The 25,943-nt window shown below is 48.0% G+C and overlaps 2 protein-coding genes across 6 annotated transcripts in view; both read right to left on the minus strand.

The window, feature by feature from the left end:
- The window catches only part of LOC113886665 (zinc finger protein 75D-like), a 40,947-nt gene that overhangs the window by 5,154 nt on the left and 9,850 nt on the right, over positions 1 to 25,943 (minus strand). For 4 of the 5 annotated variants that reach the window (XM_027532969.1, XM_027532973.1, XM_027532972.1 and 1 more), the window contains exons 2-5: positions 9,020 to 9,543; positions 7,655 to 7,844; positions 6,862 to 6,953; positions 6,406 to 6,532 (exon numbers count right to left, since the gene is read on the minus strand). In XM_027532969.1, the coding sequence (XP_027388770.1) occupies positions 6,406 to 6,532; positions 6,862 to 6,953; positions 7,655 to 7,844; positions 9,020 to 9,543 (933 nt within the window). Of the gene's footprint in view, positions 1 to 2,712; positions 3,082 to 6,405; positions 6,533 to 6,861; positions 6,954 to 7,654; positions 7,845 to 9,019; positions 9,544 to 25,943 lie in introns of all 5 variants that reach the window. The other variant, XR_003509525.1, reaches the window with a different exon arrangement.
- LOC113886666 (zinc finger protein 75D-like) overlaps positions 1 to 25,943 on the minus strand; it is a 107,834-nt gene that overhangs the window by 4,986 nt on the left and 76,905 nt on the right. The window lies entirely within an intron of this gene.

Raw genomic sequence — 25,943 nt, forward strand, 5'->3', positions numbered from 1 at the left:
AGCCCCATGGGGAGGGGGGATTCTCTGCAGGTGATGATGGGTCTCTAGCCCGGGCCTGAATCTCCAAATACTTTCTCCACTTTGGGAAGCGGCCTCCAGGGCCAGGCAGCTCCAACAGAGCTGGGAGCCTGGGGGGACAGGATGCCCATCCCCCGCCACACCCACTGAACAGCTCAGCACCGTCTGCAACGCACAGCCACTCATGTGTGCATCAAACTCACACACACGCATTCACACATGCACACTGACATGTATATTCACACTCTCACACCCGTACCTTCACACACCACACATCCGTGCATTCATCTGCACTCATACCCATACACTCATCCACATACACCCACACACACATCCCCACGCTCACACACTCAAGCCCTCATGCATGAACATGCAAATTCACACACACATCCCCACACTCACACATGCACTCAACATGCACACTCACACACCCACACACAGGCACGCACATATTAAGTAAAGACCCTCCCTAGTGCCCTCCCCAGGTCCTCTCAGGCTGGCCCAGGAAGGGGCTGCAGCTGGGCATCCAGTCACCCGGAGGATGAGATCCAAACGTGAAAAGGACATATTTATGCATCAGCCCCAAGGAGGCCCCTGGTCCTCCGCTCCTCTCCTCCCCTGCAGCCCATGTCACAGTCTCTCAGAACTCCAGGGATGCAGTCCAAAGGCTGGCAGTCTCCCGGAAGTGGTCCTGGAGGGACACAGTTGGGGTGGAGGAGGGGCCACCAGGACCAGGGGTTTCCAGGCAACTTGGCACAAGGGAGGAAGCCATCAGCGCCCTTCCGTCTGCGGAATCTGCGGGGCGCATGTGGTAGCCTGGGTGCAGCCTCAGGCCTCAGGGTGAGGCAGGCAGAGCTCTTCAGCCGGGCCCTGGGTGGCTGAGAAGGGCACATGGTGTGAGGCTCAGCCCCTCTGTCCCAGGGGCAACCAGGCTGCTGTGGTTCTTAGTCCCAGCAACTGAGGACCAGGACCGCAAGCAATCAGTGAGGGGGCAGATGTGGATATGGGATGGGGTGAGGGCCAGGGCCTCTCCCAGCTCCCCTCAGTGCCGCTCCTGGTGCACCAGTCAGCAGCACAGCCAGGACCGCTGCAGGCCCATCCAGAGCAGATGCTCCTGTGTGATCCTAGGAGGAGGGGCAGCCTGGAGACAGAGACATGGGGTCATGTGTGGGTCTCAGCTCCACCCCACCCACTTGTATCCCTTCCCTCCTATTACACTCGGCCCAGGAGCCAGCCGACACCCCCACCCAAACTGAGAGGCCTGTGGCACTCAACACCAAGGAACCCCTGGTTAAGCCTTGCATGGGGCTTGGGTTGGGGTGGGGAGGTTTGTGTGTAAGGACCTTGCTCCCCAAGGGGGTTCTGGGACTCATCTCTCCTGTGACCGTATCAGCTCAGACTGTCCCCCAGTTCTTGCCTGTGACTTGCTCTCACCTTCCCTGCCACGGGCCTCTCTCTCTCTCTAGATCTCTTGGGAGCCTGTGCTCCCCTCCCCCATCCCACTGTGCCAGGTCTCCCAGAGACTGGGGGGCAGGTAGGCAGTGCAGACCCAGAGGCAGGTTCAGCTCCCCCACTTCTGATCTATGTCACAAGGGCAAATGTCTCCCTTCCCAGAGCCCAGCAGGTGGGGAGAACCTGCTCCACCAGAGTGTCTCTAGCTCCATCCTTCCTTCCCCATGCCAGTACTGGATCACCAGGCCACCCCTTCCCTCGGGCTCTCCACCTGGAAGGCCCTGCCTCTCTTCGAGGGGTCAGGCAATTTTCTCGGGTGCTCCCCAGGCAACTCTAGGGTCAGGGGTGCCCCAGGCAGGGATTTGACTCTCTGGACAAGACCACGGAAGGGGCGGTTCACCTTCTATAAAACCAGTTCCTGCAAGAAAAACATGGGGACTTGAGAGTTGCCTCTTCACCCAGAGATGTCCCCGTCTCCCCAGTTGTTGCCTACCCTACAAGCCTCTTTTCCATCTGCTCTCCCACCCCGGCCTGACAGCTGCCCGCCACTCAAGGAGACCCCCACTTTCCCAAATCCTTTGGGACACAGGGGCTGCTGGAGGCTGTCCAGGACTGGAGCAGCGCATTCTGTGGCACCAGGAGGGCACTGGTAGGAGGTGGAGGGAGCGTGGCTGAGATGGGGCAGGGCTGGGAGGAACACGTATTTCCCTCTCTTCCCTGTCCCCTGATGCAAAGCTTTGGAGGGTGGCGAGGAGCAAGAGAGACAGCGGGAGCAGGCAGAGAGCAGTCCCAGAGACCCGCCAGGAGGAAGTCTTGTGAAGGGCTGAGAAAGTGACAGACCTGGGCTTGGGCCAAGAACACAACCATCCGTCCAGGCTGCCTCTCGAGGGGTGGAGGACAAGGGGGCCAGCATCCGCTCTCTTCTAGGGCTTTCTCAGGGCCTCTCCAGGGCCATTTCCCTCCATTCCCCCGTGTTCAGGTGACACTACCGGGGCCATGGGCCGAGGTGATGGGCTGACCCTCCGAGATGCCCAGGAAGCTGCCTCTCATCCCCAAGTTGGAAATATGACAAGGTTGTCCAGAGGGCCTGTGTGCACCCTGCCTTGCCTGCTCTTGGCTTGGCAGCTTTCCAGGCTGGCTTCCACGGGTCTCTTCCTCCCCCAAGCCCCCCAGGGGCTGGATATGTAGATGCCATGGCAACAGCCTCCCTCCAGCCCGCAAGTCCAACCTCTGGCCTCCTACCTTTTCGGTCAGGGTCAATCATTCATGTTTCTAATGAAAAATTTCTTCCTTCTGCTCCCTCCTTAGGCTAAAGTGAAACAACAGGTTGGCTGCACTCAGATAATTTCCTTGAGTTTCATGGAAAGGGCCCGTTTTGAGAGTTTCAGTGCAGTTTGTCACCAGGCACGAAGTGGCTGGCGAGAGCTGGGGCTGCGGGACTGCGAGGTCGTTTCCGTACCCTGCATGTATCACCGTGATTTTCATTGCCCACTGTTGTCTCAGCATCTTTCATTGTGGCCTTTCCTAATACTTCGCATCCTGATGGTTGTATCTCTAATGTAGGAAGAGATACAGGTGGGTCATTTCCAGTGTCATTTGTGAGCTTTAACCCTGTTGGAATAAACAGAAGAATCAGCCATCTGTTTCACAGAACAAGAAAACTGTCGGCATGGAAGAAAAATCAATGCTGACAGCTTTTTAAAAATACAGGAAACAAGGGATTTTTGGTCCAATCTGGACAAAATGGCACAGACCCATTTTTCCCTGGTCTTCCTTTCTGGGCACGACTACAAATCCATTTAAGAATGCAAGATACAATGAACAGAGAATTCTATAAAGTGGTAAGAGGAAGGCAAAATGGTTTGGGACTCCAGGACTGGAAGAGTAACACAGTAGGTATCTTACATCCCCACATCCAAAAATGTAGGCAACCCAGATCTCGTGTTTTCCAAATCTCAACCGAGCAACAGAAGGCTACCTGAATAGGCTCACTCCATCCGCAATCGGAAACGGGAAACCATCTGACAACATCAGAACTCCAATCGGAGACGTAAGATTGGTCATGCAGAACTAGCAAGATGGACCTAGCTAACCAGCCACTAGCAGCCGGCCCCAGGAAGCCTCTTCATCCCTATGGGTCAGAGATTCCCACTGAGAGACACTCTAGCCTAAGTAAAGATCTTCCTCATTCCTCACTCTCTGGCAGCATGAGCAGGAGCACATGGGAATCCCAGCAGTACCACATAAATCGAGAAGACCAAAATAACATAAAGGCTCTGAAAATTAAGCTGTCACTAGACACATATTCCACAAAGTAGAAAAGACCCAGTGTAGCCAAAATAGGTAAGTAGGTAACATTTTTTAAACGATGAAAGAAATCGAAGAAAACTTGAAAAACATACTGTGTTCACTGTTTGGAAAAATCAACACAGTAAAGAGATCATTCCTCCTCAAATTCACATGTAGTTTAATGTTATTTCTAGCAAAATTCCAAAAAAGTTTCTTATAGGTAAGCGTATTCTAAACTTTACATGGAAAGGGACAGGCCCTAGCATAGCTTAAAATAAAATTAATCTTGACAAAAGAATAAAGTGGGAAGAAAGACTCACACATAACTCGATGGAACAAAACAGATACACAAGTATGCCCAACTGATTTTGACCAAAGTGCAAAAGCAATTCAATGGAGGAAGGCCAGCCTTTTCAATAAACAAGGCTGAAGCAACTGGACCTACACAGGCAAAAAAACAAATGAGCTTCAATCTAAATTTCGTATCTTATATAGAATCTACTCAATATGAATCACAGACTTAAATGCAAACTTAAAAAACTTTTAGGAAAAACTTAGAAAATTTTAGGGATCTATGGCTTGCCCTGATAGCAAACATACAATCAGTAAAAAGAAAAGTGAAAAACTGGGCATCAAAATAAAAAACTTACTCTGTGGAAACCCATGGGAAGCGGATAAAAAGAAAAATATACAGACTTGGGGAAACTACTTGCAAACCATATACGCTAGAAAGCACTACAATCTATACAAGAACTCTCAAAATTCAACACTTAAAAAACAACCAAATGAAAACCATGGCAAAGGCCGTTCCACTGAAGATAATATAAAGATGGCAAATAAGCACATGAAAAACTACATATCATCAGCTATTAGCGAAATGCAAGTCCAAGCCACAATGAGATAACATTACATACTGAACAGAAAGCCAAAAAATTTTTAAGTGGTAATACTATTAAACAATGGCAAGAATGTGGACAAACGATCACATCCATTGCTGGCTAGGAAGGTCAAATGATGCAGCCACTCTGAAAACCAGTTTAGCATTCAACATCTGATTACCATATGAAACGGCAATTTCACTCTTTCACTCTCTATCCCAGAGAAACGCAAACTTACCATCTCTACACAAAATTCTGTACAGGAATGTTCATGGCAGCTTTATTCACAATAGCCCAAGACTGAAGACAGCAAAAATATCTTTCAATGGTTTATCAATATTACAGAACACTTCTCAGCAGTAAAAATGAATGAACTACTGATACACACAATAACTTAGATGAATTTCCAGGGAATTATTGTGAAGGAGAAAAGTTAATCTCCCAAAGCTGTATTTTTGAAATGACAAAATTTTTAAAAACTGTAAGCAGATCAGTGGTTGGCACAGGTTGGTGACGAGGTAGGGTGTGGGAGGGAAGGGTGTGTTGTTGTATTGATAAAAGGGCAACAGGAAGGATCCTTGTGGTAATGGATCTGCATTGGGGTGGTGAATATACAAACCTCCACGTGATCAAATCTTATATAACTAAATACATACACACCCACCAATGAATACAAGAAAAATGAAAATATGAATAAGGTCAGTGGACTGTACCCACTTTATTATCCTGGTTGTGACATCATGTACGTTTGCAAAAGTTATCACTGAGGAAAATGGGTAAAGTGTATATGGGTTCTTTGTGTTACATTTTAAATATGCATGTGAATCTACAAGTCAGTCAATAAAGAGGTTAATTTTTAAAAATATAGAGGAACAAAATCTTAAAATTGTTAAGCCTTTATAAAGGCTCCTATTAAGGAATTTTCTCCTCTTCCTATATGTATGTTTACCTCAAAGAGACTCTCCAAGAATGTCCTCGAACTCTTAGGGACGTTGGGTCTATGGTTCTTGCCCTTGTGCTAAACAGATCACTTTAAGTTTAGGGTGCAATGATAACACTCTGAGAATAAAACTTGGAGGTCATGGACTGCCATCTAAATTCCAGACTATTTTCAGAAAAAGTGAATAACTCTCTATACTTTTATTTACTCTAAACATTTAAATGGGCAGAATCTTAAACTCAGTATCTTCTTTATATTCTACCGTGGCTGTGGCTGGATGTGCAATGAGGAAGCTAGGACCTAACCCTAAGGACACACGGAAACGTCGTGGGACAGGAGTCCTGTGGTATTCCAGCAGACCTGGTTAGAGATGAGGCGGCGGAGACCAGGATGGTAAGAGCAGAAGAGGTTGAGACATGGTTGTATTCAGGAGCTCTTTTGAAGACAGAGTTAAGAGTACTTGCTCCCTGATTGGCTGGGGGGTAGGGAATAACCAAAGGACTGGAAAAAAGGATAACTGAGAGTTTTGGGGCCTGAACAACTGGGTAAACTGTGCTTTCTACGGACATGGAAAAGATCTGGCAAGAGTGGGCTTGCAGGGTAGGGCAAGAGTATGATAGATCAAGCAGTCTACTTAGGAGAAAGATGTGTATCTGTAAAAAGCTCTCCAGGTGATCTGGATCTGCCTTCCCTCTCCCCTCACACCATCAAGCTGAGAACCAACCCACTGCTGGGACACTGGGACACTCTCACAGGTGTGCATTTTCCACGAACTGAGGATGTAACAGATTGCTCAATTGCTGTACAAAGGAAAGGAAGACTCTTTACCTAGAAAGGTGACATCCTCATAGAGTTCTCCCATTACATCAAAGTAGAGGGTTTTCTGTTCAGGGGTCATTATTCTCCATTCTTCCTCGGAAAAATACAAGGCCACATCTTCAAATGTCAATGGACTCTAGAGAAGAGAGTAAGCTGTAGTTCAGTACTCGCTACAACAGAAGCCGTCCTATCACTCATTTCTGAATTACATGGGAGGCCAGTTACCAAAAACGTTAAGAGAAGATTCAAGGGAAAAGGAGTGAGAGAACAGGAAAGGTGCCCAAGAGATCAGTACACGGCTTGGGAGGTGCCCAATCCCACAGCGCCAATCCTAGTTGTCTAGGGAACACCCGGGGCTAATGTGCCTCAGAACATCTGCTGTGTAAGGCAGGATCATGGGCAGCAGAGAAAAGCAGACAAGGCCACATTCAGGCTGCCTGAAAATGCTTGTAAAGTACAGCTCACCTGGGACTTAGGCAAGGTGAGCTTAGATGCCAACTTGCAGCTTGGGGTGCTTTTCTCCTCAGAAAAGGTTGGACTCTCTTCAGCAGGCACAGCTGTGGGGAAGGAGCCAGAAAAAAGAATATATTTTCTGTTTATGAATACCCCAAACCAACTTCTACAGTTTAGGACTCCCTCAGTAAAGACAGCTCACCTTCACGTGTGTGTGTGCACACGCGAGCTCACACATGTGCACCACAAGTGGCCTTCTCATAAATTAGAACCAAAAAGCCACCACTCCATAGAACTGGTTCCCAGTTTTCATTAAATGAAAGGAAATCCACTGCTTTTCCTCTCATTAAAGAAAATGTTCACTGAACTAGGCAAGCATTAGAGGTGTTTGAAAATTAAAACCTTGGTGGGAAACATGGGAGATTTCTTTTATCACTTTTTTCCTGGTGTACAATTCTCTTCCCATTCTGCCACTGACAGCCCATTTCTGATCCCAATTTCTCCTCTAACTTCTAATGGTGAGATGACCCCAAACCCCCGCCTTGTCCTTGCTCTACCTTCTTCTCCCCTCTCAAATTTCTATAGAGAAAGGTCCACATTGTGAATACCAGGGTTCTGTGGTTTGGATGCTTCTGTACCCCAGAATGGCCTTCACCTTCACCCACCACGGACCTACTGTACTCCCACTAGACAGTCATCCTAACTGAAAGCATGACTGGGCACCTGGAAAATTCCCATGGAATGCTCCCTGAACCAATTACTATCACAGCTCCCAGGAGAAGATAATGATGATGAAACTCCTCACCTCCTTCATCCACAGGCTGGCTTTCTTTGTGAGTATTCCAGCGCGGCTCCTGCAGTACCTGGTATACATTCGAACTTTCTCCCTGGAACACACCCATTGGTTGGGGCTCTGCTGGCTTCCACTTAAAGCCTGGGGCCACTGCTGTTCCTCCCAAGAGCGCTGTGTCATTTCCCAGTTGGTGGGTTGTGACCTAAAAATAACCCCCATCCTCATTAGAAAAGAGCTTTTGGTTTTGGGGTGGTGATGGAAGAACAAACAAGAGTAGAGTCCAGGTTTGGGGAGTGTGTAAGGAAATTTTTAAAAATGAAGAGATATTGCGCCATGATTTTCTCACAAGGAACTGTACACATGATCTGGGAAAATCAGATTAAAATGAGAGAAGCTATGACTTGCTTGCCTCCACACCTCCTTGGACAGCCACAGCTCAGGCCAAGAGCAGGGTAGGGGTAGGCTGCCTGTTCTCTCACTGCCTCCAATCTCTTGCTTTCTAGACTTGGATCCTTGATTTAGTGGACTTTTATTTTCTAGTTTCCTCTAAAGAATAAGAAAATGAATAAAAGAGAGTTTTCTGTCAGTTGGATTTTCCAATCCTCCCACGTCCAGGGAACAATTTCATGGACAAAGGGGATGCAGCGGAGGAAAAAATGGGGGAAGAGCTGGATTCAACTTTCCGCCATACACTTCAGGTGTATAAGACACTTGTGCTCCTCAAGGCGGGGCTCTCAAGGAGAAGTAGGCTGCCATCTCCCCAGGGCAGACCTGGTTACCTACTCACCAGCAAAGCCAAGGCAAAGCATGAAGGCAGGCCACGGAGACGCTTTTCTCCTGGCCCTGCGATGTGTGTTCCCAGCCCAGAGAGCACCACGCCTCAGCATTCTGATTTTCTCCATTTTACTGTGAGCTTATATCTTGTTTCTGATCCTTTTTCCCCTTTTCTCTTTCCATTTCTTCTCTTTCTTTGCAGTCTCCCCAGAAAGGTTTGATTTATACTTTGGCTGCTACACTCTCCTGCCTTTGACCTTTAAAACCCTGCATTTGGAGGTTTTTTCCTCCCTTCCTAGCATTTTCTTGCCTTTTATTTCTTGGCTGCTAAGTCCTGTCTCCTTGGCCATGCTAGGCCAGGCCCACCACCTTCAATTCACCCTGGCCCTAAAGAGGGCAAAGTGCATTTCTTTTTCTAAGGCCAGGAAAAGACTCTCAGGAACTCCCCAACCTGGAAGCTGTCACTGCAAGCCTGTGATTTCAGATTGCACTTAGTTATTCTAAAGGAACAACAGAAGAGTGACTTAATCCATCTCATTCTCCAATTATTGACCCCACTTTCACCCTCTTTCACAGTGTACATGTAAGAATCTTTCTGCTCACCTCATTGCTTATTCCACCACATTCTCTGTGAAAGCGGTCTACCAGGGCCACAGCCTCTTTGACGTTCTGTGGATGATACTTCTGCACCCAGTTCTGGATATGACTGGGCAGAACGTCCAGGAACTGCTCCAGCACCAGCAACTCCAAGATTTGCTCTTTTGAGTGGATCTCTGGCCTCAGCCACTGAGAGCATAATTCCTGCAGTTGGCTGACAGCCTCATACGGTCCAGGTGTGTCATGGTAACAGAAGCTCCGGAAGTGCTGGCGAGCACTCTCAGGATGAAGACTGCCCATCTGTGGGCTGGATTTCTTACTCTTATTGGAACTCTCTTTCACAGACCTCTTAGTCCCCTGTAAAACCTCCACATGTGGGTACAAGCATGCAGGCGCCTTCACAGGGCTCATCATTATTTGCTCTGGGAACAGCTTTTCTTCTATTTGTGACATCCTCCTGGGCCACCTGATAACTGAGGCCTTGTCAGCTTTGGTACAAAACCAATGAGTGGATCTTCTCCCCAAGGGCACTGAGAGAGGGGAGGGAAAAAAAAGTACACGTCAAGAAGAAAGCCACATGACGCACATTTACTTACTTATCAGAGAAGAAGAACAGAAAGTTATCAGAAAAGGAGGAAGAGAAAGTAACCGTTCTGCCTCCTCTTTAAAATTAACTGCCACTCGTGAAGGCTCAAGACTCAGGACATGTTTTCAACCTTTCCTCTGTTACCCAACTTTGAAACAAATATACAACTCTGGAAAGACAAATGTTAGTTCATCACGTTTTCTTTAAGGTTGAGGAAGAAAAAACTTACACGCATTTGCTAAAAGGAGCTTTGATGTTATCCAATACTTAATCTGTGCACTTCCTGTCCCACCTTTAAAAACGGGGGTATTTGACTTTCTCTACATTTTAATAGATCATTCCAGTTTCTTATCCTCAGTGAGATGAGGGACAAATGCTCTGTCCCTTCACCTTTTATGCAGAATGATTCCTTTGCTCCATAGAACATCTAGATTCTCTTTCACATCATATTAATACTTGAAGTGAAACTGAGACACCAGATCAGAAAAAAATAGAGAAAAAGTAACCTTATTCCTTTCAGCAAGTTTCCCCCTCTAAGCTATTAGATGCCATTAACACTGCTTCTTTGGGACCTCCTGGGAACACATATGAATGTCACTGTGCCCCTTGTTCACAGAAGGCAATGGCACCCCACTCCAGTACTCTTGCCTGGAGAATCCCAGGGAGGGGGGAGCCTGGTGGGCTGCCGTCCATGGGGTCCCACAGAGTCGGACACCACTCAAGCGACTTAGAAGCAGCAGCAGCAACAGCAGCAGCCCCTTTCTACCTGTGTATGAAAATTTCTGCTCACTTTACTAGAAAAACTGACAGCTGGCTTTGTTTCCAAGATATCCAAACGTCACACTCTTAAAACACACACACACACACACACACACGGAGAAACAGGGACGATAAAGGTTGTTCGGAAACAAGAAAGGTCCTAGAAAAGGTAACCCTTGTCTGGACTTGGTATTTCCTCAGGGTCATGAGAGGTTTTTAAACAAGGCTGACGATGGCCTTGAGAGTCTCATTTTCTCAGAGGTGACCCAAGAGAAACGACAACAAGGCTCTTTCAAGGAAGCCACAGGTGTTCAAAGAAATGGCTCGAGAGGTACAGGGACGCTGCCTGCGCTTCTCTGTCAGCACAAACTACTGTCTTGGAGGCGGAAATGACCTCTTGCTCGGAGCTTCCCTGCTAGTTCAGTTTGAGTAAAGAATCCGCCTGCAACGCAACGCAGGAGACCCCAGTTCGATTCCTAGACCGGGAAGAATTGCTGCAGAAGGGATAGGCCACCCACTCCAGTATTCTTGGCACTTCCCCTTTGTGGCTCAGGTGGTAAAGAACCCGCCCACAATGTGGGAGACCTAGGTTCGACCCCTGGGTTGGGAAGATCCCCTGGAGACGGGAAACGCTACAGTTTCCCCAGTGTTCTGGCCTGGAGAATTCCACGGACTGCATTCGCAAAGAGTTGGACACAACTGCGCGACTTTCAAGTTCACCAGTAATATGCGCATAAGCCAGCAGAAACGGGCAAGTTTCGCTGGGTGCCCTGGTAGGCCTTTCCGCCCTATGGCCCACCTCCACCTTCTGGGTCCAAAGTACCAAAAGCTCTCCACGCACCAGCAGCCCCCGGAGTCTACTTCAGCAGCAACCCTGGGTTTTGTTTCCACACGGTGTCCAGAAGTTTGCTTCCGGAGGTTAGATATGACTGTAGGTGCCTGCCTGAGTACCGGCCTCCTCGAGAACAGGTATCGCCGGGTCTCAGACCCGCCCGCCGCCCGGCAAAGAAGCCACAGCGACATCGAGAAGGCCGCCCGCCCCGGCTAACTTCCGCCCTTCCCCCCACCCCCGCCGGCTCGTGAGGTATCTCTAAGGGTACGGCTCGGGATTTCTCGGCGCTCTCCTGACCAAACCCCCAAGGAAAATCAGCTTCTCGATTACCTCCACCCAGCTCTGGCTTCCGTGGACGCCAATTCCCTCTTCCTGGGCTCGGCTATCAAGTCATCACACCTCACGCCGTCGCGGGGAGGCAGGCAGGTGCGGGTTCCCGCGCCCCCGGGGGCGGTGCCGGGAAGGCGCGAGGCCCCGGGCGCGCGCGGACCTTGCGAGTTCAGTCTCCGGCGTGACCCCTCTAGCGCCTCGAGACCGTACCCCGGCTCGCCATTCTGGGGTCTCGTGCTGTGGGCCGGGCGCCCACCGGAAACGAAAGGACGGCTTCCGGTGGCTGCGTGATAGCCACGCCCATCACCCCCCCCCGCCTCCTCTGCCCCCCAAACCTGCGTAGGCGCGCACACGCGAGTCAGGAAGCGTCCCGCACGTCCGCCCCATCCTGGGGTCAGCCCCGGATGCAGAAAAAAAGGACAGTTCAGGTCACCGAGTCTCGGGCTCACGGGAGTCCTGGCGGCGACGCGAAGGAGGTTGTCTCCTGCGAGCGTCCGCGATCTCCGACCCCCCCGCCCCCCCCCCGACTTGCCGCGTGTCTTGCGTCCAGATTACTGCCGAATCGCGTTCCAACAGCCGGTGGCCTTTTCTACCGCGCAGTTCGCCTGGCTAGGACCCCCGTCTCCGAAAGTCATCACTAGGATTGTCCCGGGGACTCGAGTTAGGAGGCTTTTGGTCCTCCTGGCCAGACCCCTCGCTGGATCAGGAGCAGCAGTCCCTCATGTTTTTAAAATCCTTCTCTGGTTTGCAGGCACGTGCTTCCCAACTATTGTTGTTTATTCTTGTTGCTGCTGCTGCTGCTGCCGCCGCCGCCGCCGCCACCGCCAAGTCGCTTGAGTCGTGTCCGACTCTGTGCGACCCCATGGACGGCAGCCCACCAGGCTCCCCCGGTCCCTGGGAGTCTCCAGGCAAGAACACTGGAGTGGGTTGCCATTTTCTTCTCCAATGCATGCAAGTGAAAAGTGAAAGTGAAGTCGCTCAGTCGTGTCCGACCCTCAGCGACCCCACGGACTGCAGCCTTCCAGGCTCCGCCGTCCATGGGATTTTCCAGGCAAGAGTACTGGAGTGGGGTGCCACGGCCTTCTCCGTTATTCTTGTTAGCTAGGTTTGAACCTCGTGGTGTCCCTTCCGTTTACATTTCGCTTTGACGTATAAAGAAATTCAGATACAGGACGCGGCGTCCGCAGAGTCACGTGGATTACAGGTGGCAGATTTTAGACCAATTGTAGGTCTCCTGTTGTCATACCCCATGCTTTTGCTACTGTATTAGGCGTCCCTGAAGGACAGGACTCTTGTTTCATCTTACACGTCCTGTAGTGCTTAGCATAGTTCTTTGGAGAAGGCATCTTGCTAAGAACCCGGATATCTCAGGTTGTCAGTGTCTCCAAATTTTCATCCTTTACCTAAGCATTGAGCCATTTGGCGGAGAAGGCTATGGCACCCCACTCCAGTACTCTTGCCTGGAGAATCCCATGGACGGAGGAGCCTGGTGGGCTGCCGTGCATGGGGTCCCAACAGAGTCGGACACGACTGAAGCGACTTAGCAGCAGCAGCAGCAGCCCCTTTCTACCTGTGTATGAAAATTTCTGCTCACTTTACTAGAAAAACTGACAGCTGGCTTTGTTTCCAAGATATCCAAACGTCACACTCTTAAAACACACACACACACACACACACACACACACGGAGAAACAGGGACGATAAAGGTTGTTCGGAAACAAGAAAGGTCCTAGAAAAGGTAACCCTTGTCTGGACTTGGTATTTCCTCAGGGTCATGAGAGGTTTTTAAACAAGGCTGACGATGGCCTTGAGAGTCTCATTTTCTCAGAGGTGACCCAAGAGAAACGACAACAAGGCTCTTTCAAGGAAGCCACAGGTGTTCAAAGAAATGGCTCGAGAGGTACAGGGACGCTGCCTGCGCTTCTCTGTCAGCACAAACTACTGTCTTGGAGGCGGAAATGACCTCTTGCTCGGAGCTTCCCTGCTAGTTCAGTTTGAGTAAAGAATCCGCCTGCAACGCAACGCAGGAGACCCCAGTTCGATTCCTAGACCGGGAAGAATTGCTGCAGAAGGGATAGGCCACCCACTCCAGTATTCTTGGCACTTCCCCTTTGTGGCTCAGGTGGTAAAGAACCCGCCCACAATGTGGGAGACCTAGGTTCGACCCCTGGGTTGGGAAGATCCCCTGGAGACGGGAAACGCTACAGTTTCCCCAGTGTTCTGGCCTGGAGAATTCCACGGACTGCATTCGCAAAGAGTTGGACACAACTGCGCGACTTTCAAGTTCACCAGTAATATGCGCATAAGCCAGCAGAAACGGGCAAGTTTCGCTGGGTGCCCTGGTAGGCCTTTCCGCCCTATGGCCCACCTCCACCTTCTGGGTCCAAAGTACCAAAAGCTCTCCACGCACCAGCAGCCCCCGGAGTCTACTTCAGCAGCAACCCTGGGTTTTGTTTCCACACGGTGTCCAGAAGTTTGCTTCCGGAGGTTAGATATGACTGTAGGTGCCTGCCTGAGTACCGGCCTCCTCGAGAACAGGTATCGCCGGGTCTCAGACCCGCCCGCCGCCCGGCAAAGAAGCCACAGCGACATCGAGAAGGCCGCCCGCCCCGGCTAACTTCCGCCCTTCCCCCCACCCCCGCCGGCTCGTGAGGTATCTCTAAGGGTACGGCTCGGGATTTCTCGGCGCTCTCCTGACCAAACCCCCAAGGAAAATCAGCTTCTCGATTACCTCCACCCAGCTCTGGCTTCCGTGGACGCCAATTCCCTCTTCCTGGGCTCGGCTATCAAGTCACCACACCTCACGCCGTCGCGGGGAGGCAGGCAGGTGCGGGTTCCCGCGCCCCCGGGGGCGGTGCCGGGAAGGCGCGAGGCCCCGGGCGCGCGCGGACCTTGCGAGTTCAGTCTCCGGCGTGACCCCTCTAGCGCCTCGAGACCGTACCCCGGCTCGCCATTCTGGGGTCTCGTGCTGTGGGCCGGGCGCCCACCGGAAACGAAAGGACGGCTTCCGGTGGCTGCGTGATAGCCACGCCCATCACCCCCCCCCCTCCTCTGCCCCCCAAACCTGCGTAGGCGCGCACACGCGAGTCAGGAAGCGTCCCGCACGTCCGCCCCATCCTGGGGTCAGCCCCGGATGCAGAAAAAAAGGACAGTTCAGGTCACCGAGTCTCGGGCTCACGGGAGTCCTGGCGGCGCCTCGAAGGAGGTTGTCTCCTGCGAGCGTCCGCGATCTCCGACCCGCCCCCCCCCCCCGACTTGCCGCGTGTCTTGCGTCCAGATTACTGCCGAATCGCGTTCCAACAGCCGGTGGCCTTTTCTACCGCGCAGTTCGCCTGGCTAGGACCCCCGTCTCCGAAAGTCATCACTAGGATTGTCCCGGGGACTCGAGTTAGGAGGCTTTTGGTCCTCCTGGCCAGACCCCTCGCTGGATCAGGAGCAGCAGTCCCTCATGTTTTTAAAATCCTTCTCTGGTTTGCAGGCACGTGCTTCCCAACTATTGTTGTTTATTCTTGTTGCTGCTGCTGCTGCTGCCGCCGCCGCCGCCGCCGCCACCGCCAAGTCGCTTGAGTCGTGTCCGACTCTGTGCGACCCCATGGACGGCAGCCCACCAGGCTCCCCCGGTCCCTGGGAGTCTCCAGGCAAGAACACTGGAGTGGGTTGCCATTTTCTTCTCCAATGCATGCAAGTGAAAAGTGAAAGTGAAGTCGCTCAGTCGTGTCCGACCCTCAGCGACCCCACGGACTGCAGCCTTCCAGGCTCCGCCGTCCATGGGATTTTCCAGGCAAGAGTACTGGAGTGGGGTGCCACGGCCTTCTCCGTTATTCTTGTTAGCTAGGTTTGAACCTCGTGGTGTCCCTTCCGTTTACATTTCGCTTTGACGTATAAAGAAATTCAGATACAGGACGCGGCGTCCGCAGAGTCACGTGGATTACAGGTGGCAGATTTTAGACCAATTGTAGGTCTCCTGTTGTCATACCCCATGCTTTTGCTACTGTATTAGGCGTCCCTGAAGGACAGGACTCTTGTTTCATCTTACACGTCCTGTAGTGCTTAGCATAGTTCTTTGGAGAAGGCATCTTGCTAAGAACCCGGATATCTCAGGTTGTCAGTGTCTCAAAATTTTCATTGTTTACCTAGTATTGAGCCATTTGGCGGAGAAGGCAATGGCACCCCACTCCAGTACTCTTGCCTGGAAAATCCTATGCTCGGAGGAGCCTGGTAGGCTGCAGTCCATGGGGTCACTAAGAGTCGGAGAAGTCTGTGCGACTTCACTTTCACTTTTCACTTTCAGGTATTGGAGAATGAAATGGCAACCCACTCCCGTATTCTTGCCTCAAGAATCCCAAGGACAGGGGAGCCTTGTGGGCTTCCGTCTATGGGGTCGCACAGATTCGGACACGACTGAAGCGACTTTTCAGCAGCAGAGCCATTTGGACAAAAGTTATCTATAAGACTCGAAGACAAGTAAGTATGTGTAGCTCAGTTGTACACTGGAGATGAAACTGACCTTAGTGTGAAAAATCAGTGTGAGAAACTCCTCTGGCAAGGATACCAGAGATCTACATGCCAAGGAGGAAAATAAAAAAGGAGTGCCTGTCCGCATTTTAACATGCAAACTAAGATTACACTCAGAAGATAAGGTTAATCCTTATTTGCAGAGCAAAGCTGCCCTAAAGTGTGAGAGGACACCGTGCATTATCTGTGATTGTAAAACCAGTAAACATGTTTGCTTCACCAAGGAGTCGTTTTCAGAATGATCCTTTCAAAGCTGTGTTCCTAAGGTCAGGCCTTTTCAACCGAATGTTTTACAACAATGGAAGAAAAGTCAGAGCATTGTTGCTTCTGGATAATTCCAGGCTTACCTTTCAGCTGGGTCACTCACCAGTGAGGATGGTCAGATAAAGGCATTTTCTTTTTCCTCTTTTTTAAATAGTGAGATTTGTAAACCATGTGAACTTTAATATTAATCTGCTCAAAGTTATTCCTTATAATTGTCTTCACTAGAAATTAGATTATACAGTTAGCCATTTAGAATGAATATGGAAATAAGTATAATGATCTCTTCAGTTTTCCTTATAACCTACTATGGCTTATATGCTTCAAAGAAAAGAAAAAAAAATTTAAATGACTAGAGACTCCAGGAAGACAGGTTGTAATTCACTTAAATTTCATTACATATTAATATGATTAGTGGTTTAAGCATACATTGACCCGTTTTAAAACGTTTTTCCGTTATAAAACTCTGCATAATTAAACGTTTATAGTTTACTTATAATTTAAATCCATAACGCCCAGATCTCTTCCATACTTATGTTTTGTCTAATATGTTTGAAACACTAAGTAAAAAAGAGAAACTATGTAAAATCTGTGTAAAAAGGATTTTCTTTCCTGTAAACACTTCAACTTTGAGTCACCCAAGGAATCAAGATGTGATCCTGAGCAGCAAACAACTTTAAAGGTGCACGGAAGAATACTGGAGTGGGTTGCCATGTCCTCTTCCAGTGGATCTTCTTGACCCAGGGATGGAACCCGTGTCTCTTACATCTCCTGCATTGGCAGATGGGTTCTTTACCACTAGTGAAAGCTTACCAGAAGGGGGGCTCAATTGGGGACTAGGTGAAGACCCCTGTTGGAATGCCTTTTTAGTGCCTAAGAGCAATTATATGGGCCTCCTCTTTGCTCCGGCGTCAAGGGAAACATTCCAAGTAGGAGCAACATCAGTTTGGTGACATCATAAGATCTGTATGGGGGCTATTACAGTGGCTGCAGTGGGGAGAGGGTAAATCCTTATGAGACTTACCATTCACATCAATTACCATCTTACCCAGACAGAACTGCATGCTCACTGGTTCCGGTTTTGTTCCCTGTGACTTCTGCACTGATGTTCTGCAGAACCGTGCTGGTCACCCTAACTTTGCCTCACTCTACCAGGAACTGCCCAACACCCCACAATATCTGAACATGTATTGTGGCTCTCATGTGGTAGGCAAAAGGATCACTTCACATAGGAAGGTGTCAGATTACCTACCACCTTTCTTACCTTAACCAGGGGAGAACTTCAATTCCGGCCTGGAGACCCCTCCCCCTGCCACCCACCACCTCTCATCAATGCCCAGATTACGGAGCCCAGAGTCCCACTCGGTATCTGGTGTGATGCACACCCAGAGCCATATCTTCATCAATCATGCTTGTAGTCATCACAAATAATAACATCTACAAGTGGGAGCTTTTTCAACATACATATCTTACTGAAAAACATAAGCATTTTACAAATGCTTCTGCCAGCTGAGTTTGTCTCCTCCAAAACACTTGGGAAAGGGCTTGCATGTATCTTTTCAAGCTAGCATTTTTCTTTTTCTTTTGTGATACGTACCCAGGAGTGGAATTGCTGGATCATATGGTAGCTCTATTTTTTTGTTTGTTTGTTTCTGAGGAACATCCATATTGTTTTCCATAGTGGCTGCACCAATTACATTTCCACCAGAGGTGTAGGAAGATTCATATTTCTTCACATTATTGTCAATACTTGTTACAGCTCTTCTTTTTCATAATGGCCATTCTAACAAGTGTGATGTGATATCACATTATCATTTTGATTTGCATTTCCCTGATGGTTAACAGCATAGTGCATCTTTTTTTTCTATTTATTTTTAATTAAAAGATAATTGCTTTACAGAATTTTGTTGTTTTCAGTCAAACCTCAAAATGAATCAGCCATAGGTATATATATGTCCCTTACTTCTTGAACCTCCCTCCTATCTCCCTCCCCATCCCATCCCTCTACTCTAGGTTGTGGGTCTCAAACAGAGACCCTGTTTGATTTCCCTGAAACATACTGCAAATTCCCACTGCCTATCTATTTTACATATGGTAATTTAAGTTTCCATGTTACTCTCTCCATACATTTCACCCTCTTCTCCCCTCTCCCTGTGTCCATTAGTCTGTTCTCTATGTCTGTTTCTCCACTGCTGTCCTGCAAATAAATTGTTTGTTACCATCGTTCTAGATTTCGGGTATATGCATTCAGTTCAATCACTCAGTCGTGTCCGACTGGTTCCCAGCCCATGGACTGCAGCATGCCAGGCTTCCCTGTCCATCACCAACTCCCGGAGTTTACTCAAATTCATGTCCATTGAGTCGGTGATGCCATCCAACCATCTCATCCTCTGTCATCCCCTTCTCCTCCCGCCTTCAGTCTTTCCCAGCATCAGGGTGTTTTCCAATGAGTCAGTTCTTTGCATCGGGTGGCCAAAGTATTGGAGTTTCAGCATCAGCATCAGTCAATGAATATTCAGGACTGAATTCCTTTAGGATTGACTGGTTAGATCTCCTTCCAGTCCAAGAGACTCTGAAGAGTCTCCTCCAACACCACAGTTCAAAAGCATCAATTCTTCAGCGCTCAGCTTTCTTTATAGTCCAACTCTCACATCCATACATGACTACTGGAAAAACCATAGCTTTGACTAGATGGACCTTTGTTGGCAAAGTAATGTCTCTGATTTTTAACATGCTGTCTAGGTTGGTCATAGCTTTTCTTCCATGGAGCAAGCGTCTTTTAATTTCATGGCTGCAATCACCATCTGCAGTGATTTTGGAGCCCAAGAAAATAAAGTCTGTCACTGTGTCCATTGTTTCCCCATCTATTTGCCATGAAGTGATGGGACCAGATGCCATGAGCTTAGTTTCCTGTATGTTGAGTTTTAAGCCAGCTTTTTCTTTCTCCTCTTTCACTTCTACCAAGAGGCTCTTTAGTTCTTCCTCACTCTCTGCCATAAAGGTGGTGTCATCTGCATATCTGAGGTTATTGAGATTTCTCCCAGCAATCTTGATTCCAGCTTGTACTTCATCCAGCCTGGCATTTCTCATGATGTATTCTGCATAGAAGTTAAATAAGCAGGGTGACAATATACAGACTTGACACGCTCCTTTCCTGCTTTGGAACCAGTCTATTGTTCCATGTACAGTTCTAACTGTTGCTTCTTGACCTTGACCTTCTTGATATATGCATTAGTGTACGACATTTATTTTTCTCTTTCTACTTACTTCACTCTGATAGGCTCTAGTTTCATCCACCTCATTAGAACGGACTCAAATGCATTCCTTTTATGGCTGAGTAATATTCCATTGTGTATATGTACCACAACTTCTTTATCCATTCATCTGTCAATGGACATCTAGGTTGCTTCCATGTTCTAGCTATTGTAAATAGTGCTGCAATGAACAGTGGAGTACATGTGTCTTTTTCAATTTTGGTTTCCTCAGGGTATATGCCTCTGAGTGGGATTGCTTGGTCATACGGTGGTTTTATTCCTGGTTTTTTAAGTAATCTCCATACCATCTTCCATAGTGGCTGTATCAATTTACATTCCCACCAACAGCACAGGAGGGTTCCTTTTTCTCCACGTTTATTGTTTGTAGACTTTTTGATGAGGGCCATTCTGACTAGTGTGAGGTGATATCTCATTGTAGTTTTGACTTGCATTTCTCTAATACTAAGTGATGTTGAGCATCTTCTCATGTACTTGTTAGCCATCTGTATGTCTTTGGAGAAATGTCTGTTTAGGTCTTCTCCCCACTTTTTGATTGGGTTGTTTGTTTTTCTGGTATTGAGTTGTATGAGCTGCTTATATATTTTGCAAATTAATCCTCTGTCAGTTGTTTCATTTGCTATTATTTTCTCCCATTCTGAAGGTTGTCTTTTCACCTTGTTTATAGTTTCCTTTGCTGTGCCAAAGCTTTTAAGTTTAATTAGGTCCCATTTGTTTACTCTTGTTTTTATTTCTATTACTCTAGGTGGTGGATCATAGAGGATCTTGCTTTGATTTATGTCATCAAGTGTTCTGCCTGTGTTTTCCTCTAAGAGTTTTATAGTTTCTGGTCTTACATGTATGTCTTTAATCCTTTTTGAGTTTATCTTTGTGTGTGGTGTTAGGAAGTGTTCTAATTTCATTCTGTACATGTAGCTGTCTAGTTTTCCCAGCACCACTTATTGAAGAGGCTATCTTTGCCCCATTGTATATTCTTACCTGCTTTGTCAAAAATAAGGTATGGATAGATGCATGAATTTATTTCTGGATCTTTTTCCATTGGTCTATATTTCTGTTTTTGTGCCAGTACCATGCTGTCTTGATGACTGTAGCTTTGTAGTATTATCTGAAGTCAGGAAGGGTGATTCCTCCAGCTCCATTCTTCTCTCCCAAGACCACTTTGGCTATTCGGGGTCTTTTGTGTTTCCAAATGAATTGTGAAATTTTTGTTCTAGTTCTGTGAAAAATGCCATTGGTAATTCGATAGGGATCACATTGAATCTGTATATTGCTTCTGGTAGTATAGTCATTTTCACAATATTGATTCTTCCTACCCAGGAACATGGAATATCTCTCCACCTGTTTTTTTAATCTTTGATTTCTTTCATCAGTGTCTTATAATTTTCTGTATACAGGATACAGTTCTTTTGTCTCCTTGGGTAGGTTTATTCCTATATATTTTATTCTTTTTGTTGCAATGGTGAATAGGATTCATTCCTTAATTTCTTTTCCTGATTTTTCATTGTTAGTGTATAGGGATGCAAGTGATTTCTGTGTATTGATTTTGTATCCTGCAACATTGCTAAATTCACTGATTATCTCTAGTAATTTTCTGATAGTATCTTTAAGGTTTTCTATGTATAGTATCATGTCATCTGCAAACAGTGAGAGCTTTACTTCTTCTTTTCCAGTCGGGATTCCTTTTATTTCTTTTTCTTCTCTGATTGCTGTAGCTAGGACTTCCAAAACTATGTTGAATAATAGTGGTGAGAGCATCTTTTAATGTACCTGTTGGCCATCTGGGCTTCCCTGGTGGCTCAGAAGTAAAGAATCTGCCTGCGATGTGAGAGACCTGGGTTTGATCCTTAGGATGGGATGATCCGCTGGAGAAGGGAATGGCAACCCACTCCAGTATTCTTGCCTGGAGAAGTCCATGGACAGAGAAGCCTGGCCAGCTACAGTCCATGGAGTCTGCAAAGAGTCAGACACAAGTGAGTGAGTAACACTGGTCATCTGTATGTCTTTGGGAAAATTTCTATTCGGATCCTCTGCCCAGTTTTAATGGCACTATTCACTTTTCTGCTCTTGAGTTGTATGAGGTTTTTACATATTCTATTTCTTCCTTCAGGTGATCTTCCCTACCCAGGGGTCAAATCTGGATCTCCTGAGTTGCAGGCAGATTCTTTACCATCTGAGCCACCAGGGAAGTTCCCATATTTTTTTTTGGATATTAGCCCCTTATCAGATACATGACATGCAAGTATTTTGACCCATTTAATAGTTGCCTTTTCATTTCATTGATGGTTTCCTTTGCTGGGCAGAGGCCTTTTAGTTTAATATAGCCCTGCTTGCTTATTTTTTGCTTTTGTTCCTTTGATTTTGGTGTCAGAACCTCCTGACTTCTTCTGTGACCATGCATAGGAGCATACCAATCACTCTAATTCTGCCTTACCTTAGCAGGGTCAGGAGATTTCCTTAAACATTCTTATAGTCCTCAAATATGTATGTGTGGCCTTTGTGTTGTGGCCCAAAGGATAATTTCTTATAGGGATCTATTTATTTACCTACTCTCTTTCTTTCCTTAATGAATTGTTAAGCCTCAGAAATCACCAGTTATGCAGGGCAGCTTGAGAGACCTGGTATCTCACAGTGGGGCGTTTAGTCATCTAGTATCAGGGAGGCAATGAAAAGATGAAGAGAGCATGCTGTTCCTCTAGTATATGCCAGGAAGACTCTCATCTATTGGCTTGGCATAGGCTTCTTACAGCCACCTGATATGCCCTACAGCACCATCACACAGCACACCACATGGCCTAGTACACTCACTTGCATTGGCTGGAGTCACCTGCAAAAGTTTCTTTTCCTATAAGGCTGTGTATTGTTCATGGACCTAGAAACTGAAAACATTATTCCTGCATCGAGGATGTCTGAATTATCTTACAAGCCAATAAAATGGAGGAATACAACAGATCCAAAAATTGCTTATTTAGTGTTATTCATAAGGCCTTCCAGTTCACCTTTGAAAGCAATTTCCTGAACATACTCATATAGGGTTGATTTTGAATTAATTGCATGGTGGTAGGAAAGAGACGGAGAAGGCAATGGCACCTCACTCCAGTACTCTTGCCTGGAAAATCCCATGGGCGGAGGAGCCTGGTAGGCTGCAGTCCATGGGGTCGCTGAGGGTCGGGCACAACTGAGCGACTTCACTTTCCTGCATTGGAGAAGGAAATGGCAACCCACTCCAATGTTCTTGCCTGGAGAATCCCAGGGATGGGGGAGCCTGGTGGGCTGCCATCTGTGGGGTCACACAGAGTCTGACACGACTGAAGTGACTTAGCAGCAGCAGCAGGAAAGAGAAGGGGGCAGAGATCAATTCTGATTGTGTATGGGTTGATACTTATTGCTCATAGATGATGAGAACATGCAGTATCTCTGTATTATTTTTCAACTTCCATGTGTTTTGATCATTGTCATGAAGTTTGTGAAATGCAATCTGTTTGGCGAGAAGCTACAAGTGCAGGCCCTGGTGCACATGAAGTGCTCTTTTACCTCATTAGTCTCTGGAGAGCAAGAAAACAAACCTCACAGTGCACAATGTGCATCAGCGAGACGGGGTCAGAGGTGCTCTGGAGATGCAGTTTCATCCTAAACTTTGGGATTTGTTGAAAGATATTGAGAGAAGAATGGGATGGCTATATTTATGAACCATGTTATCTAGGAGAAGGAGGGTGAACTTGGCATTGGTTGGGGTGGGGCTGAAAACCTGGGAATGGGTAGACAGTGACAGGAAACTTGTAGAGAGTCAACAGCAACATAAGTTGTATCTAAACCGAAGCAAGGCTGATGGGGGATGGATTCAAGAAACAACAGGAAGTAGAGTCTTACTAACTGGATGCATGAGGGAGAAGGACACAGCCAGTAAAGAGACGACTCCTGATTTTGGAGTGGATGGTGGTGACACCACACAAGATAGGGAACCAAAAAAGAAAAGAAGGGTATTTTGGGTTTTTAGAAAAGACAAATTCAACTTGGAACAGTTGGCTATGAACACTTGAGTGTGCCAAAAGCAGCTAGATCTCTGATGAGAATCTGCTTGGTTACCACTAAGGGTTGGTTCTTGATATTGCAGGGTAATGAACTCATTTTTGCAAGAGTCAAAAATTAAGATATACTCACCAGAGACTGATCTACAAGCTAGAATGCCAATCAGAACTACAGTGGGAACTATAATGGTCAGGGTAAAATACCAACACGAATTAGAAAGCAGAGTGTATTCTTGAGGGAAAGTGATGCCAGAACAGATGTATTTTAACTGGGGACCTCAGAAGCCCCAGGTGAAAAATAATAGTCTGCAGTTCCATAAATCTTCCAGAGGAAAACAATGTGGTTGACTTTGCAGGTTTAAGTCCTCTGTGGCATAAAAGGCTGAGCAAATCCGTATGCTCCATGGAGCACACAGATGATGGAAAAGCATAGATAGGGATTGGTGGAGGCAGAGGGCAGAACCGAGGGAGGGCAGGAATCTAGCGGAGCTCTCAGCCTTCAGTTGCCCTCCCAGCGGCCCCCCCTCCCCGAACCCAGAAGGAGAGGCAGTAGTACCAACTGGCTTGCTCCTTTGGCTGTGGGAGGCCAAAGGTTCAGGCACACCAAAGAGACAGCAGGGGGAGGCTGTGAGGGGGTTTCAGCTGTAGTACACCCTGAAAGTCGCAGGGTGGCTTTGTCTTTCCTAAATCCAGGGAAGGTTGATGAATAGAATCCCTTCCATTTCCTGTGTTCTTTTTTCTTCCTTTGGATCTCGGCTACCCACTCTGTGCAGCTGAGGGCAAGCAGATGAGAACTGGGTGAAGGAGCTACAGATGAGGCGGAAGGAGTGAGTTGTTTCCAGATGGTGTGCAGTGGGGGCGCCCCCGCAGCCGGGTTCACACAGAAGTTGCCGCCCACCGAACCCGTCCCAGGACGAGCCAGGCCCTTACCCATGCTCGCGGCTGCACTGGACCCACGACAGTCGCCAGGTGGGTGCTACCCACGCCAATTTGACCAGTCACGAAGCTGCGGCTCAGAAAGGCCGAGTGGCCTGCCCTGGTTAAGTGGTAGAGCTGCTGTGTCTAAATAGAGAGTTTATGCCCTTGACCCTGACGCGGTGCTCCGTTTTGACGTCCTGAGACTAAGCAGCTCTTCTGACCAGCTCAGAATCAAGCTGATCACTAACGAAGACGGGTCCTCATGGATAGACCGCTTCTGCGTGTCAGCCACTGTGCTCAGTGTCCACTGATTGATGTGATGTGAATTGCCAACACAACACCCCCTGGTTTTCTGATATAATTCAAAGAATCCACCAGTAGATGGCGCAGCTCCACTGGGTTTTCGAGTTATAGGAGGCTCTGCACACTCACGTTGACATATATTACTCCCACTCCCTTCGTGTGTCCCAAGGCCTCTCTTCTCTTTCTTATCTTGCCCTTATCAAAACTGGCTGTGCACGGATGACTGTCCCTGTCGCTGAAGGCCTTGGCAACACAACACCTTTAGGGCTTTCTGATGTAGTTCAAGGGATCAACCAGCAGGTGGCGATGCTCCACTCAGAAATCGGAAGAATGTAATCGGTTCCTGCTGCTGCTGCTAAGTCGCTTCAGTCGTGTCCGACTCTGTGCGACCCCATAGATGGCAGCCCACCAGGCCCCGCCGTCCCTGGGATTCTCCAGGCAAGAACACTGGAGTGGGTTGCCATTTCCTCCACCAATGCATGAAAGTGAAAAGTGAAAGTGAAGTCGCTCAGTCGTGTCCGACTCTTAGCGACCCCATGGACTGCAGCCTACCAGGCTCCTCCGTCCATGGGATTTTCCAGGCAAGAGTACTGGTGTGGGGTGCCATTGCGGTTCCTAAGTTATTTATTTTGGCTGTGCTGGGTCTTTTCTCTGGCTACAGCGAGCCAGGGCTACTCTTGGTTTCAGTACGTGGGCTTTTCATTGCCGTGGCTTCTCTTGTTTCGAAGCACAGGCTCTAGGGCCAGAAGGCTTCAACGGTTGTGGCTACCTGGCTTCGTTGCTCTGTGGCAAGTGGGATCTTCCTGGACCAGAGATGGAAGCCTTGTGCAGTGAACTGGCAGGATAATTCTCAACCACTGAACCATCAAGGGAGCACTGGAAGGTGAAATCTTAACTGCTGGATAACCAAGGAAGTCTCACAAGTCATGGACTTAGATGCAAGGACATATGACAGGGGCTTGGTTGCAGAAACAAGACATGAACTTGTCCCCTGGGACCAGAGGGGAATCTGCCACAGGGTGCAACTGATCAGAATCGTGCAGAAAAGCCTGAGCTGAAAGTCAGGAAACCTGGATGCTAATCTTGGCTCTGCCACCCATTAGTTTTGTGGTTTTGGGTACGTCACTGT

This window comes from Bos indicus x Bos taurus, chromosome X (assembly GCF_003369695.1).
Source record: "Bos indicus x Bos taurus breed Angus x Brahman F1 hybrid chromosome X, Bos_hybrid_MaternalHap_v2.0, whole genome shotgun sequence".
Classification (NCBI taxonomy): domain Eukaryota; kingdom Metazoa; phylum Chordata; class Mammalia; order Artiodactyla; family Bovidae; genus Bos; species Bos indicus x Bos taurus.